We start from the raw sequence: 15,099 nt of genomic DNA, 5'->3' as shown, positions 1-15,099 counted from the left end.
GACAGGTTCTCTCGTGTAACCCTGGCTCTCCTGGAACTCACTCTGTAGACCAGGCTAGCCTTGAATTCAGAGATCTGCCTGCCTCTGCCTTTCCAGTACTGGGATTAAGAATTTGCACTACCACACCTGGCTGTTACAGAACATTGTATATGTTGCGAAAGCAAGATGTAAAGATCGGTAAAACTTATGGCTACTTCAGAGACATTTTAGGACCTGATCTTGAGGAAACTGACTGCTCATATTCTCTATGAAACACACAGGTCCATGTGTTGTTAGCTTTTTATTATGGTTATATAAGTAAATGTAAACTTAGAAATTTATTGTAAAGCACTTCCCAAAGTCTGACATTACCTTTTACAATAGTAAAACTTTTTATAGTTAGTAATACAAAATAGTCAGATTCCTTCCTTGTCAGCCTAAACAAATGTATTTTTATTTCCTCTCTGTTAAGAGAGCACTGTCAAAAGGTTCATTGTTGCTTAATTTTCAATCATCTGCTTTAACAGGTAAATTCACAATCACTCCAGATTTTTTTTCATGTATGTGCCATTTCATAGGTTAGTAAATGACCTCTTTTGATGTATTTTTAAAGCAGTTATATTAGTAAGGACTTTGTAACTAAATACTGTCCCCAAAGAAACTGAATTCTGCCCTTCATCTTCAATGTCCAGAAGATCGCAGGTTCCTCCTGTCAATCAGCCATCCTTTCTTCATAACTACCAAGAAGAAACAGCAAAGAAATCAGTCAGTAGTGACATTAAAGACATTTTCCTTGCTTTGTAACATGTGCTGTTGATTGAGTACCATATACACCATTGATGAAAACTGTTTTTCTTGTAGTTCTTTAGAACATTGGCATCTGTTTGTGTTTTTTCTTTTTTTTTTTTTTGTTTTTTTGTTTGTTTTTGTTTTTGTTTTGTTTTTCCAGCAAAGGCAGGCCTTTTCCTCGGGTCCCTAGGTAGCCTTAGCTACTTCTTTTCATGCATCCTGCTTGCATGCTTCAGGGGCTCTGGACAGCTGAGCTGCAGGAGGAATGCCTACAATGGATGGAAACGGAAATCTGCCTTTCCTGAGCAAAGAGCAGAGAGAGTGCTCAGAATATGGCTTGGGACTCATGCGGTGGATTCCAGCACACACCCTCACCTCCCTCAACAGGAACATGAGCTCACATGTGGTTCACCCTGGAATGGCTCCTTTCCTGTTAGAAAGGGTCACCCTGAAGCTTGGGGCTAGGGGACAGGATACTTTCCCTTACTTGTGCAAATGGCTCTCTTCTCCAGACCCACAAGGGCAAGTCATTTAAGGCAGGATCGGTTGGTTAGTTTAACACACACACACACACACACACACACACACTCACACACACACACACTCACACACACACACACACACACAATGTGATATAGATACAGGTCTAGATAGAGTTTCGTTGTTTGGACAGACTCTCACTATGTAGCCTAGGTTGGACTTGAACTCTCCCTTCTCCTGCTTACAGCCATACACGCCACACCTGGCTGAGACGAGGCTTTTTCCAGATAATTTAAAAGTTGGTATCCTGGAAAGAGGAATCTCTGGGATGATCCTAGTTTATTGATGCTTTGTCTCTGCATGGCCGCTCACTCAGGGATGGCCACACCCGCTGGGGTAAGGCTTGGCTGGGGAGTTGCTTGCCAAGAAAGTGGCCAGAGCTAGGTATGATTTCACATGCCTGTTATCCAAGCACCTGGGAGGCTGAGGCAGGGAGATCACAAGTTCACATCCTATGGATTAGAGTGAGTTCAAGGCCAGCCTTGGTAACTTAGCCAGACCCTTTCTCAAAATGAAAACTTAAGATCTGGGGCATCAGGCTCAGGTGTCCAGGTTCTGGATCTAACCCTACAGCATCAGGGGGGGGTGGGGGAGACTTGGCCTGGAGGCCCCCCTCTACAGCCTCTTTCACCTCCATTACACACTCTGCTCGCGAGAAAGCTGCCCCTCACCTGGCATGCTCACTTCTTTCTTTGCTGTGTCCGGAGGTGTGGGTTTCATTTGTGGCCTAGGGAGAAGTAGAGAGGCCCAGTTGGGGTGATCTTTATTAGAGCCTACCCACCTGTGAAGAGGGTGTAACCATTCTGACATTCTCAACAGCCCTTCCGGGAACTTTGGTATCAGCTACATAGATCCCGTGTGCCCCCGCTCTCTTTTCCCTCCATGGTTAACATGGAGCAGAGTATTAGATGTGGGAGACTGTGGAAAGGAGTGTCACCAGGCATTGAGGTGGTCATCGGAACGCCAAAATACCATTCTGACTATGCAGGCTGGTCTGCCCACCCCCACCCCCCCCCCCTCCTCACTCCCTTCCATAGCTGGAGAAATTAAGCCTGAAAGCGGCTTGCTGTAGAAAGACGTGCTAACTCTCCTCTCCTAGCTGGGCCCATCTCTCCCCGGGGAGGGCTGGAGAATGGCTGGCCAATTCCTGCAGACAGCTGAGGCTCGGAGCAACTCACCAGGGAGAGGGCACAGCTGGAGGACTGGGTGCCCCGGAAGCGGAAGCGTTTGCGCAAGGCCTCCAGTACCTGAAGGGATGGTAAACACCACTTGTGTTGATGGAATTTAGGCCTCTGGGTCAGGAGTGCGGGGAGCTGACTGGGTACTCACCTTCTTGTCTGTGAGGCAGCCAAACACTAAGATGAAGACACCCTGAGGAGAGGGGGGTTGGGAAGCTGGTTAGTGTGGGGGTGGGTGGGGGAGGCTCACTTCTTGCTTCCTCTCCCCACCTGCTATTCTCAGCCCCTTTTTCTGATCCATATCCCAAGTCACCTCCTCAGCTTCTGCCCCCCGTCGGCATCCTGTGGTATTGTGTGTGCACGTGTGCATGCATGTGCTGTCTGCATGCTACAGTGTGTACGTGGAGGTCGGAGGGCAATGTGAGGGGTTCGGTTCTCTCCTTCCACCATCTAGGGCCCAGGGATCAAACTCAGATTGTCAGGCTTGGCAGCAGGCACCTTTACCTGCTGAGCCATCTGGCTGGCCTTTCTTAAGATCGGGTTAAGATTCTCGGCTTTGACACAACCATAAGAAAACCAGAGTGCAGAGAGGTTATATAGTTTGCCCAGAGTTATCCAGCAAGGCAGTGAAGGAATGCGATCTAGATTCAATCCCCTTCTAAAATTCTTGGGGCCCGGTGATTGGCAGCGACTTAGACCATCATATGGCACCCACCCACCCTTGCCGCTTACCTGGAAGCTGTTGAGAATGGTGAAGGCGTACTGAGAGACGAGAGAGTCTGGATCAAATATAACGGCCACACCCAGGCCCCAGGTGAGGCCGAAGATGGGCGTGAGAATAAGCAGGGCCTTAAACACCCCCACAAGAGCGTGGCGCTTCTCCGAGGGGGGTCCCTCTGACGGGGACCGTCTCAGGAGCTTCAGCACAACTATGACCAGGACCAGTGCATTTACAGTGACGATGGCCAGCACTGGCTCGCTGAAGGTGTGCAGCATGACTCCGTCTCCACTCAGCAAGCATTTCCCCTCCCACAGGTATTTCCTCGGGGGCAAGTAGAGGCCCAGGGTGACACCTGCAAGCCCCAGTGGGCACAGGTAGCCCAGGATCACCATCAGGGAGAGGACCAAGTACTTGGACAGCTGATGGAAAACAAAGAGCAGCTGGTGAGCCAGCACCAGGGCCTGTGCCAGCATCCAGAAAAAAGTGGCCAGGTAGAAAAAGTGACACAGGAAAGCGGTGACTAGGCAGAAAAGGCTGTGGTGCCCTGAAGGAACCAACGGGCTTCCCAGGAAGCATGTGTCTGCCACCAGCAGGCAGATCACCATGTTGTACAGGGCCACGTGGCGGAAGAAGGCGACTTTGTTCCGAACCACCACTCCCCACACCAGCCTGTAAATGACCAGGCACACGAGCAGTGCCAAGATGGAAGCCCCAACACCCACTTGGCTCAGCAGGTCCAGGGTAGGGTTTTCCGGGACGGTGTGTTGGGACATGAGGATGGAAAAGGCAGTGAGATGCCGGCAAAGGCATTGAGTGGCGGTGCTCGCGTTGGCCTCGTGTACCTGGCACCCTTTATCTGACCACGCCCCCTGACCCTGGTGGAGACTGTGGTTCCAGAAGACACAGTGCCGGGTTCCATTCATGTCTTCAAAGTCTATGAGAAGCTCTGCCTTTGTGAAGGCCTGGCCGTCTGCTGTGATGGAGACCACCAGGATCAGCCCAGGAGTGGTATACGGCGTGTTCCACAGCCCTTGTATATAGTTTGAGGGCAGACGGTGGTCCAGTTTCTGCAGTACTAGGCTAGTAATGCTGACATTAGTTCCGTTATGGACCAGTGGGGCCAGTGAATGCCATGGAATCCGTGCCTGCAGGAGGGGCCAGGCAGAGAAGGACATTTGGTAGCCAGAAGGAGAGGTGTGTCGGAGGAGCTGGCTCTGCAGGAACACATTAGATGAGCTGAAGAAAAAAGGATGCTGCTGTGGGTCCAAGCTGTGGACCAGGGTCTCCACAGCCGCCAGGAAATCTGAGCCCATCGAGGGCTCCTGGGCCTGGGCCAGAGTCCACAGAGAGCTGATGTTCCCATCTAGGATCTTGTCTGTGGTTGTCAGGAGATCCTGGAGTGACCAACAGTAAGAGGCATGTGATTTGCCAGTCTCCAGGGGCCCTCGCACCTATAGACCCCACCCCGTCCCTCCATGGCAAGACCCCAGGCTGGAGAGAAGAAGGTTACAGGAAGACGGGTCTGTGAGGAGACCATCTAGAGCAGAGGAAGGGGTCACTGTCAGCAGCTACTGGGGCCTCTCGGGTTCACGGTCTCCAAATCACACCCAGATCCTTTGCCTAATGCATCTTCTCCCACTTGCATCCCTTGGAACCTCCCAAGTCCTACAAAGATCCCTCCTTCAACTCCATAACCTGTTCAGTTGTGTAAAGCTAGGAATGGTGGCCAGTGGCAAGGGAGGATACTAATTTGAAGCTGAGAGCCACAGGAGGTCTATGTGGCCATCCCTGCAGTTTAGTGGGCGGCAGGAAGGGTGCGTGGTATCTTGAGACTGGGTTTCTCTGTGTAGCCTTGACTGTCCTGGAACTCACTCTGTACACCAAGTTGGTCTCCATCTCCCAGAGATCTGCTTGCCTCTGCCTCCCAAGTGCTGGGATTAAAGGCGTGTGCTACCGCCACCTGGTTGTCTGGCAATACCAAAGGTGCCTGAGTGTCTTTGTGGCTACTGGGTTATCATGTATGGCGTGTGTATGTGATGTTCCCATGCTGTGTGCCCGTGCATGTCTCTGAAACTCATGCCTCCCCATCCTTCCCTGCCTTCCAATATCAGGCTTTCTTTACTCTCCACGGCTTTGGAGTCCAGGTCTTTAAGAACAGAAGCAAGAGCCAACACCTGGACTCCAAAAAGTTCCCTGTTAGGCTACCTACATGATACCAGAAGAGCAAGGGATAAAGGAGCCGCCCCCAGCCCCCAGTCGGCTCCCAGTGTGACTCCGAGATCTTGTGTTGTAGAATATTATTTTAAGGTGTGTTACTTTTGTTTATGTTGCATTTGCTTAACTCTGTGAAGCTGTGTTACTGAGCCTGTCTAAACACCTGATGGTCTAATAAAGAGCTGAATGGCCAATGGCGAGGTAGAAGAAAGGATAGATGGGGCTGGCAGGCAGAGAGAATACATAGAAGGAAAAATCTGGAAGAGGCGGGAGAAGGAATGAGGGAAGAAGGAGGGTTTCAGGCTCCAGCCACCCAGCCTCACAGCCACATAGCCTCACAGTCTCACAGCCTCACAGCCACACAGCCACACAGCCTCACAGCCTCACAGCCACACAGCCACCCAGCCTCATAGCCACACAGCCTCACAGCCACACAGCCTCACAGCCACCCAGCCTCACAGCCACACAGCCTCACAGCCACACAGCCTCACAGCCACCCAGCCTCACAGCCACACAGCCTCACAGCCACACAGCCTCACAGCCACACAGCCTCACAGCCACACAGCCACACAGCCACACAGCCTCACAGCCTCACAGCCACACAGCCTCACAGCCACACAGCCTCACAGCCTCACAGCCACACAGCCTCACAGCCACACAGCCACCCAGCCTCACAGCCACACAGCCTCACAGCCACACAGCCTCACAGCCACACAGCCTCACAGCCACACAGCCACACAGCCTCACAGCCACACAGCCTCACAGCCACACAGCCACACAGCCTCACAGCCACACAGCCACCAAGCCTCACAGCCACACAGCCACACAGCCACCAAGCCTCACAGCCACCCAGCCTCACAGCCACACAGCCACCCAGCCTCACAGCCACACAGCCACCCAGCCTCACAGCCACACAGCCTCACAGCCACACAGCCACACAGCCACACAGCCTCACAGCCACACAGCCACCAAGCCTCACAGCCACACAGCCACACAGCCACACAGCCTCATAGCCTCACAGCCAGACACAGAGTAAGGAAAGAAAAGGTATACAGGAATAGAGAAAGGCAAAAGCCCTGAAGCCAAAGATAGATGGGATCATTTTAAGTTAAGAAAAGCTGGCTAGAAACAAGCCAAGCTAAGGCTGAGCATTCATAACTAAGAATAAACTTCCGTGTGTGATTTATATGGGAGCTGAGTGATGGGCCCCCAAAAGAGCAGAAACAAACAACAACCACCTCACCTTCAGGGCACTGTCTGTAAGCTCTGTTCTTGTCTCTGCTACCACATTGGCCAGGAAGGTCACAGTGTGCAGCATTTCTCGTAAGTCAGAGGGGGTGCTGGCCACCCCCACCTGCTCTTGCAGCTCTTTCAGGATACGTGGCACCTCCTCATCCGGTGTTCCCTGGCCTTCCAGCAGCAGCTGACAGAAAAGACAGTGGGAAATCCTTTCCAGGGAGGAGCCACATCTTCCCCCAACTCAGTCAGCTCCTCATCCCTCTGCTCCAGAGCCCTCGGAGAAGAAGGAATGGGCAGGTAGAAGGAGCCGGTGATGCAGACGTGAAGAGGACAGACATTAATTGGTGGGACTGTTTGAGACAATCACCCACCCACCCCAGTCCCTGGAGGACCCACTCCTTCTTCCTAGGTCTGCAAGGGGTCCAGATAAGAGAGAGGCTGAATAACAGGTAAGCCGACATCAGCCAAGTTTCCTGAAACTGAATTCTAAGAGAAGGAGAAGGAGAGGCATGGAGGGAGGGAGGGAGGGAGGGAAGGCAGGTAGGCACGTAGGTGGGCAGGCAGGCAGGCAGTTAGGTGGGCCAGGGTGGGCAGGTAGGTGTGGTTTATTGGGACAGTCATGGAGGTAGCAGCTTTACCTGGGCTTCAAGACACAAGCTTAGAATCTTTGCCTCTGTGCAGCTGTTCTGGATGGGCCCCCAGATGCCATCAGACCCACAGAGCCTCTTCACCACGCCCCTCTTATTCACAGGACACGGGGCCTGTGCCACGAAGCCAGCCTTGGTGACATTCCAGGCAACCACTGAGAAGTCCTCAGGGCAGGTAGTGTCTCCATCTGAACAAGGATCAATCAGTGAGGCCTCAGCAGCCACAGTGTAGCCAGAGCCTTGGTTTTGACCAGAACCTACACAGGCCTCTATACCTGACTTAGTGGCCCAAGACAAGGAACAACAAAGAAGAGACCCTGTGTTCCAAGGACAAGCCACTTAGAGGTCAGCCGACGGGACCCAAGGCCCACATACCCTGGATGATGGTGATGGAGACAGGAGCCACGAGAGGAAGCAGGTTCGGACTGTGGAGGGTACACGTATATGTGGTATCAGCTGCTGGGCAGCGCTGAACAGTCAGCACCAGGCACTGGGAATCTGATGTGTTATACAAGGAGGCTGAGGGAAGGGAAGACGGGAAGAATGAACCATCACTGGTGGAAGCAGGTCCTGAAACGCCACTTCAGAGTGGTCTTGGAGGACAAAGCTGTGAGAAAGAGCTGAATGGTGTTATGCCAGCATCCAACTACTCTGTACAGAATTTGGGTTTCGCTGAGGTGTGCCCTATTGGGTCTCTAGCGCTGGGACTCGGTTTCAACATAGTTTAAAATAGTTACTCTTGCTAAAAAGATTCATTTTAGTTTGAATAATACATACATACATATATATATATATATATATATATATATATATATATATATATATATATATATATATATATATATATATCTTTGTGTGGATATGTGCATGAGCATCAGTGCCCACAGAGTCCAGAAGTGGGGCTTAAAATCTGCTGGAGCTGGGGTTACTTGTGGTGAGCCACCTGGTACGGGCACTGGGAACTGATCTCGGGTCCTCTGGAAGAGCCGCAAGTGCTTTTAGCTGCTAAGCCATCTCTCTAGCCCCAGTGTGCCCCCCCCCTTTTAAAAAGATTTATTTATTCATGTATCTTATGTATATGAGTGCTCTGTCTTCATGCACACCAGCAGAGGGCACCAGATCCCATTACAGATCATTGTGAACCACCATGTGGTTGCTGGGAATCGAACTCGGGACCTCTGAAAAAGCAGTGGTGTGCTTTTACCCACTGAGCCATCTCTCTAGCACCCCAGTTTCCTCCTTTTTTCAAAAACAGGATACTATTAAACTAACCTCACGGAGTTTACTGCAAGAGTGAAATGGGAGCGTGTGATGGAAGGGTTCTTATCCACAGAACAGTGATTGCTCTGATGGAGAGAAAATACTGTGGACACCAACTCCTATCCTAAACTTTACCCTGTGCTGCCCAGAGGGACCGGTCATGTCGTTCATCTTAGACGGTCTCCTACCTTGGCTGCCCTCCCTGGGACTCCAGAGAGCAGTGTAGTTCAATTTTGTGTGCGGTATGCAGCAGCTCAGCTGGAAGCCAGTGGAGGCAGCGCAGGAGACGGACAGCTTGTCTGGGAGTTGAACCACTTCTTCCTTCTTCAAGGGCACCTGCACCACCCGATGCAGCCTCCACCTGAATCCCTGGGCCTCAAAGATGCTCATATACGTACCTGCAGAGATATACCCACTCTACCTGGTGGCTCGCCCAGGTCTGCCTGCAAGCCAGCTCTCCACCTCTTCTTCCTAAGTCACAGCCCAGGAGCTCCATCTCTCCCTCCTCTGCTCAGCACCGGGAGCTTACTCCCAGCCAGAAGGTCCTGGGACAGCCCTTTGGGAGAATATTCCCTTCCCGAGGAGAAAGAGATCTACAAGACAAGGCTCTTGGCCTGTCCATCTTGGCCAGCGCTGATGAACTCCCAGGTGAGTCCCCACACTGCTACCCTGTCAGTTAGTATCTACAGCAGTGATTCTCAACCTATGGGTCACGACCCCTCTGGGAATTGAATGACTCTTTTCACAGGGGTCACCTAAGACCATCAGAAAACACAGAGATTTACATTATGATTCGTGACAAAATTTCAGTGATGAAGTAGCGCCGAAAATAATTTTATGGTTGGAGGGGTCACCATAACATGAGGAACCATATTAGAGGGTCGCAGCGTTAGGAAGGCAGAGAACCGCTGCTCTAGACAAGCACCAGTCTTTTCTCAGCTGGAACTGAGTGGTCTCAGTTTTTAACTTCCCCTCAGATTATGAATCTTTAGCAAGATTTTAAAAATTTATTTATTTATTTAATGTATGAGTGCTCTGTCTGCATGTATGCCTTTCTGCATATACACCTTTATGCCAGAAGAGGGCATCAGATCCCACTGTAGATGGTTGTGAGCCACCATGTGGATACTGGGAATTGAAGTCCGGTCCTCTGGAAGAGCCGCCAGTGCTCCTAACCCCTGAGCCATCTCTTCGGCCCTTATGTTGCATTTGTTTAACTCTGTGAAGCTGTGTTACTGTGCCTGTCCAAAACACGTGATTGGTCTTATTAATAAAGGGCTGAACAGTCAATAGTGAGGCAGGAGAGAGAACGAGGTAGGCCTGGCAGGCAGAGAGAATACATAGGAGGAGAAATCTAGGCTTGAGAGAAGAGGAGGAGCAAGCAAGAAAAAGAAAAAGGAGAGGAGGATGCCAGGGGCCAGCCACCCAGCCACCCAGCCACCCAGCCACCCAGCCACCCAGCCACCCAGCCACGAGTAAGAAGGGAAGAAAGACAGACAGAATGAAGAAAGGTAAAAAGCCCAGAGGCAAAACAAAGTTAAAGAGAAATGGGATAATTTAAGTTAGAAAAGCTGGCTAGAAACAAGCCAAGCTAAGGCCGGGCATTCATAAGTAATAAGTCTCTATGTATTTATTTGGGAGCTGGGTGGCCAGCCCCCACAGAGTACAGTGCCTGCAGCACAGCATTTCCAAGAAGCAAGTGACATCATTATCCCATCACCCCCTTTTTTTGTTTATGTTTTTATCTCTTTGTATATCAGGACAACACTGGGTGTATGTAAAGCTGAGAAAAGGTCTTAGAAACCCCAGACTACAATGCAAACAGTTAGCTGTTGTACAGAATGTTTCCGCACTATGAGAGTCTCTCTGCCTTTGCTTCCTCAGCAAATGGAAAGATGGAAAAAAGGTTCAGAAGAGGTGAGCGGGAAGAAGAGGAAGAAAGAGGAAGGAGGTGCTCAAGGGAGAGGTGAAGAGAAGCAGAGAAAGAAGTGGGTGGCACATGCCTGTAACCTCAGCTCTCAGGAGGCCGAGGCAGGAGGGTTGCTGTGAGGTTGAGGTTACAGTCTGGGCTACAGAGTGAGACTCTGTCTCAAAAAACCTGTGGGCAGAAAGGAGAGGAGAGACAGTTGAGGGCTACCTGTCCAGTAACGGGATAAGCTGGCGATGTGAAGGCCAGACTGGCCCTGAGTGGACATCTGGAACACATTTGTCCCTGGCCGTAGGTAGATGCGTTTGTGGTTGTCTGGATGCTGCAAGTACCACTTCAGGTTGGTGGCCTCCGCTGTCTTGAGAATGAGGTTCAGGGTGTCGCTAGGCAGCTGGGAGTCCAGGGTTAGGTTTGCAGGAACTGCGGGGAAGTAAGAGACAGGGTCTTGGCTAGCAATTCCTCTTCTTCATCTCCTGAAGCCTGCCTCTCCACATCCCTCCCTGTACATCTTCCTTCCTGGCCATGCCAGGGTGACTGCTCCACCTCGGCCTAGCGGACCCTCCCGCTGAGAACTAAAATGCCAAGCTCTCTGGCTCATAACTTTTCATTTTCCAGAGATTTGGGGCTGCTGAAGCTGCTTCGGGCAAGCCCCACCCACCATATGTCTTCAGAGCTGCTTTCTTTTTCTTTTCCTTCTTGTAATATGAATTTAAAAAGGTCTTATAATAAAAAAAGAAAAAAAAACCCAGAGCCAGATATCAGGGTGAAAGCTGAAATGCCAGAGAAGCAGAACAGCCAGCCACTAGCTTACCTCTACGAAATCCTCAACCTCAAGAGAGCGAGTTCCTGTTTCCTCATGCTTTATATACCTTTCTGTGTCCTGCCATATTACTTCCTGGATTAAAGGTGTGCACCACCACTGCCTGGTTCTGTTTCTCTCATGTAGCCCAGTGTGGCCTTGAACTCACAGAAATCTATATGAATCTCTGCCTCCCGAGTGATAGGATTAAAGTTATGTGTCACCACTGCCTGGCCTGTATATCTAATTTAGTGGCTGGCTCTGTCCTCTGATCCCCAGGTAAACTTTATTGGGGTACACAATATATCACCACACTTTTCCCCCCCAAGATAGGGTTTCTCTGTGTAACAGCCCTGGCTGTCCTGGAACTCACTCTGTAGACCAGGCTGGCCTCGAACTCACAGAGATCCACCTGGCTCTACCTCCTGAGTGCTGGGATTAAAGGCGTGCGCCACTGCTGCCCAGCCCAGAGCTACTTTCTTTAGTCTCATTTTTCAAGTCCCAAGCTCAGGTCTAGTGTCTTGGTGTAACAACTGGCCTGCCTGCCTGCCTTCCTTCCTTCCTTCCTTCCTTCCTTCCTTCCTCCCTCCCTCCCTCCCTTCCTTCCTTTCTTTTTTTGCCCAGTCAGAGGAGTAGCTGGGCTTGGACCAGCTGCCAGAAACATAGGTCCAAAGAAAAAGCACAAACAAAAAACCCCAACAACCCAGAACAACTTGGAGATACTAGTTCCCAAGTTCCCAACTCTCCTTACCAGGTGGCAGCAACTGGCAGTAGCCAGAAACAGGACCGTGGAAACTGAGGCATCTACAGAGATCGCTCTCCGATCTGACGTCGCTGTGGCAGGTCGGATATAGGGAGCAAAGCGCAGCGTTCCACAGGTAGCCAGGGCGGCAAAAGCAGAACTGAATCCCATCATGTTTGTCTCGACACTCTGTGACGGAGGCAGACAGGCTGAGAAAGTGAGGCCGTGGGACCAGCCAGTGACTGACTCCTGGGAGGTCTCCAAGTCCCTAGAGATCAGTCCCACCCAGCCATCCATCCAAGGGGACTTCCTTTGCAACCAGGACTCAGAGCAGCAGACCATGCTGGACAAGGACACCCCGGCGAAGTTCCCCCACACTCTGCCTGCCCCTTGTACCCTCTGCTCAAGTTAGAACACTGAGGCATGAACAGGAAGCGGGGAGGGGTCTGTCAGGAAAGGAGATGAGGAAGGAACTGGGCCAGGGAGAAGAATTAATCCAGCTGCAACCCTCGGGGAAATAGGGAGAGCTGGCTGCATCTTAGGCAGGCTGGTTAGCTAGCGAGCTGGGAGTCTGTGTACTGTTCCCACGGAGCCCCTCTACCATCTAACTGTTACCTGTTGTAAGGCCAAGAGCAATAAGCATTCTTGGGCGAAGGGATGTCCAGGCAGCTGGAAGAGTCAAGTTCTCAGGGAGTTGCTGTGGTAGGGTCCTGTTTGGAAATTCCAGCTGGACGTAGCTGGAGACCAGTGCTAATTCTATAGACACAAAGGGGCAGCAGGGAAGAGGCAGTGAGGCCCCAAGTGAGGCCCCCTTTTGCCTTTACATACTCAGCTGGACGTTTCTGGGGACACAAGCAGATGTCGTTTCCCAGAGCCTGCCTAGGTACACACAGGATGCAGGACAGCTGTAACTCCTGCTTTAGCAGAGGTGCATTCTGGTCTATGTCATCATCGCAAAGGTGCACATGTGTCCCCAGGCCTCCCACCTAAAGAGCTGGTGTAGGACCTGTCTTCCCCCCACCAGAGCCTGCCCCCTCTCTGCCCACCTCGCTGTGCCCCCTCCTGTTTCTTCCTTTCCTCTTCCTTACCCGCACTCCCCACCAGTCCCTCCACTCACCCCCTACTCCATTGTTCTGGTTCAGTTGCTGCCCAGAATTCCCTGCTGACGGTTTGAGTTCCTGGAAAGAGACAAGAGGAGAGAGATCTGGGGACAGGCTGGTCCCGAGGGCCCCCCAGGGACAGCCTGGCTCTGCTGCTATGACTTAGTCTCTTAGAAGCTTTTTTAGGCTAGAGGCCAACTGTAAACGTCTGGAGGGAGAAAAGGCCTTCAGAAGATGGGGGCAAAGACACAATCCCAGGGACCCTGACAAGACCAGCAGTCCCATCTGAAACCAGGAACCAGGCACACCCTGGGAGTCAACATGCTTTGCTTAGCTCCTTCCTGAATTTACCTGTCCCTGGGCCTCTAGGCTAATTGAAATGGCTGGGTCCAGAGCTCCGACAGGGAGGCAAGGGGCCTGTGAATTAACCCACTCTTTCCTCTCAAAATCTCATGTGCCCAATGCGTCTCTAAACCAGATGGCAGCACACATTTGCAATCCCAGCACCCAGGAGGCTGAAGCAGGACTTGTAGCAAGTTCAAGATCAGCCTGGGCTACATAGTGTGTTCCAGACCAGCTTGGGCTACAGAGTGAACTTTTATCTCAAAAAAAAAAAAAAAACCAACAACAACCACTCCCAAAATATAAATAATAAAACCAGAAGGAGACCAGGTATGGTGGCTCATGCCTGAAATCCCAGTACTTAAGATAATGAGGCATCCCCTAAGCTTAAGAGTTCAAGACCAGCCTAGGCAACAAAACACACACACACACACACACACACACACACACACACACACACACACACACACATACAAAAAAAAAAAAACCAAGAAAGTAAAGAAAACTTGGTAGATCCATAGATATGGATATAACATAAACAGATGTAAATAAGGATCAGGTATAGATAAGACTCAGAAAGCTACAGATAGGAATTTAGATCTGAGAATTGATGTAGGTAAGTAAAGAATGATATCCATACCTTCCTGGGGGGAAACAGATTATAGAATACAAGCCCAGGCTCTACCACTGCCTCCCAGACTTTCTCCCGTCCTCTATGCCAATAAGCTTCCAGCCTGCAAAGGTTTTCTTTTCTCTTCATTATAAATTGCCAGTCTGGCCAGAAGAGCCTTTGTCCAAAGTGCAACAGGTGCCACGGGACTTTGGAGGGTCTCAGATGAAGACATGGGAGTGTCCCTCACCCTGGGCAGGAAGACTGGCTTCTCAGGGGGTCTTGCAAGCTGGTTCCTTCCCTCCACCTGTCCTCTCATCCCACACCTTGAGGGCCCTCCCAATCTGAGGCTCTGGTTGTGGCCTCTGCAGATGTCCCTGGGGTCCTCATCCAAGTACTTACTGACTGGACTGTGGGGACAAATGTTGACTCCAACTCCAGCCGGAGAAGAGTCATGGCCAGGAGCAGCTGGGAGAGAGCTAGAGAGGCCATGGCTTGATGGAGCAGTCCCTAAAAACCCTCCAGCTGTCCCATGATGCAAATTCCCCCCCCCCCCCCAGAGCTGGCAGGGCTGGCACAGAAGGAAGGAGAGGAAAGGGTAGAAAGATCCAGGCTGAATTGACAGAGCAATTGCCACAGCCTGCGATTCAGTCAAATATGTTTCCAGTCACTGGGGCCCCCTGGACCCCACATGGCTCTGTGAGAGGAGCGTGCCTGGATTCCCCTGGGCTCTAGACCAAGGAGGAGGGAATACAGATGCCAGGTCACAAGAAACAGTGGGTCATGGAGCCAGGTTCAGGCATTGGTCCATGGGGGCTAGGACACTTAGATCGTTTTGGAATTCCTCCTGGAAGCTGGATCATTGATCCAAAAGCCAAGGTTAGAAAAGAAGATAAAAGGGGGCAGTGATGGGCAGTGGTGGCGCATGCCTTTAATTCCAGCAGTTGGAAGGCAGAGGCAGGTGGATCTCTGTGAGTTTGAGGCCAGCCTGGTCTACAGAATGAGTACCAAG

The 15,099-nt window shown here is 51.1% G+C and overlaps 1 protein-coding gene across 1 annotated transcript; it reads right to left on the bottom strand.

The window, feature by feature from the left end:
• Positions 1–640: 640 nt before the first annotated feature.
• On the bottom strand, positions 641–14,579 carry Adgrf3 (adhesion G protein-coupled receptor F3). Its single transcript, XM_036171330.1, has 14 exons — positions 14,490–14,579; positions 13,153–13,213; positions 12,651–12,791; positions 12,045–12,224; positions 10,705–10,914; positions 8,756–8,965; positions 7,683–7,826; positions 7,299–7,495; positions 6,665–6,844; positions 3,219–4,601; positions 2,638–2,679; positions 2,487–2,555; positions 1,980–2,035; positions 641–716 (listed from the first exon to the last, which is right to left on the bottom strand). Exons 1-14 carry the CDS (start codon positions 14,577–14,579, stop codon positions 692–694), a joined length of 2,988 nt encoding a protein of 995 aa, XP_036027223.1. The 3' UTR covers positions 641–691.
• Positions 14,580–15,099: the final 520 nt, after the last annotated feature.

Source organism: Onychomys torridus, chromosome 21, assembly GCF_903995425.1.
Source record: "Onychomys torridus chromosome 21, mOncTor1.1, whole genome shotgun sequence".
NCBI classification, from domain to species: Eukaryota; Metazoa; Chordata; class Mammalia; order Rodentia; family Cricetidae; genus Onychomys; species Onychomys torridus.
The sequence above is the reverse complement of the archived record's forward strand: the minus strand, read 5'-3'. Positions and strand labels throughout refer to the sequence as shown.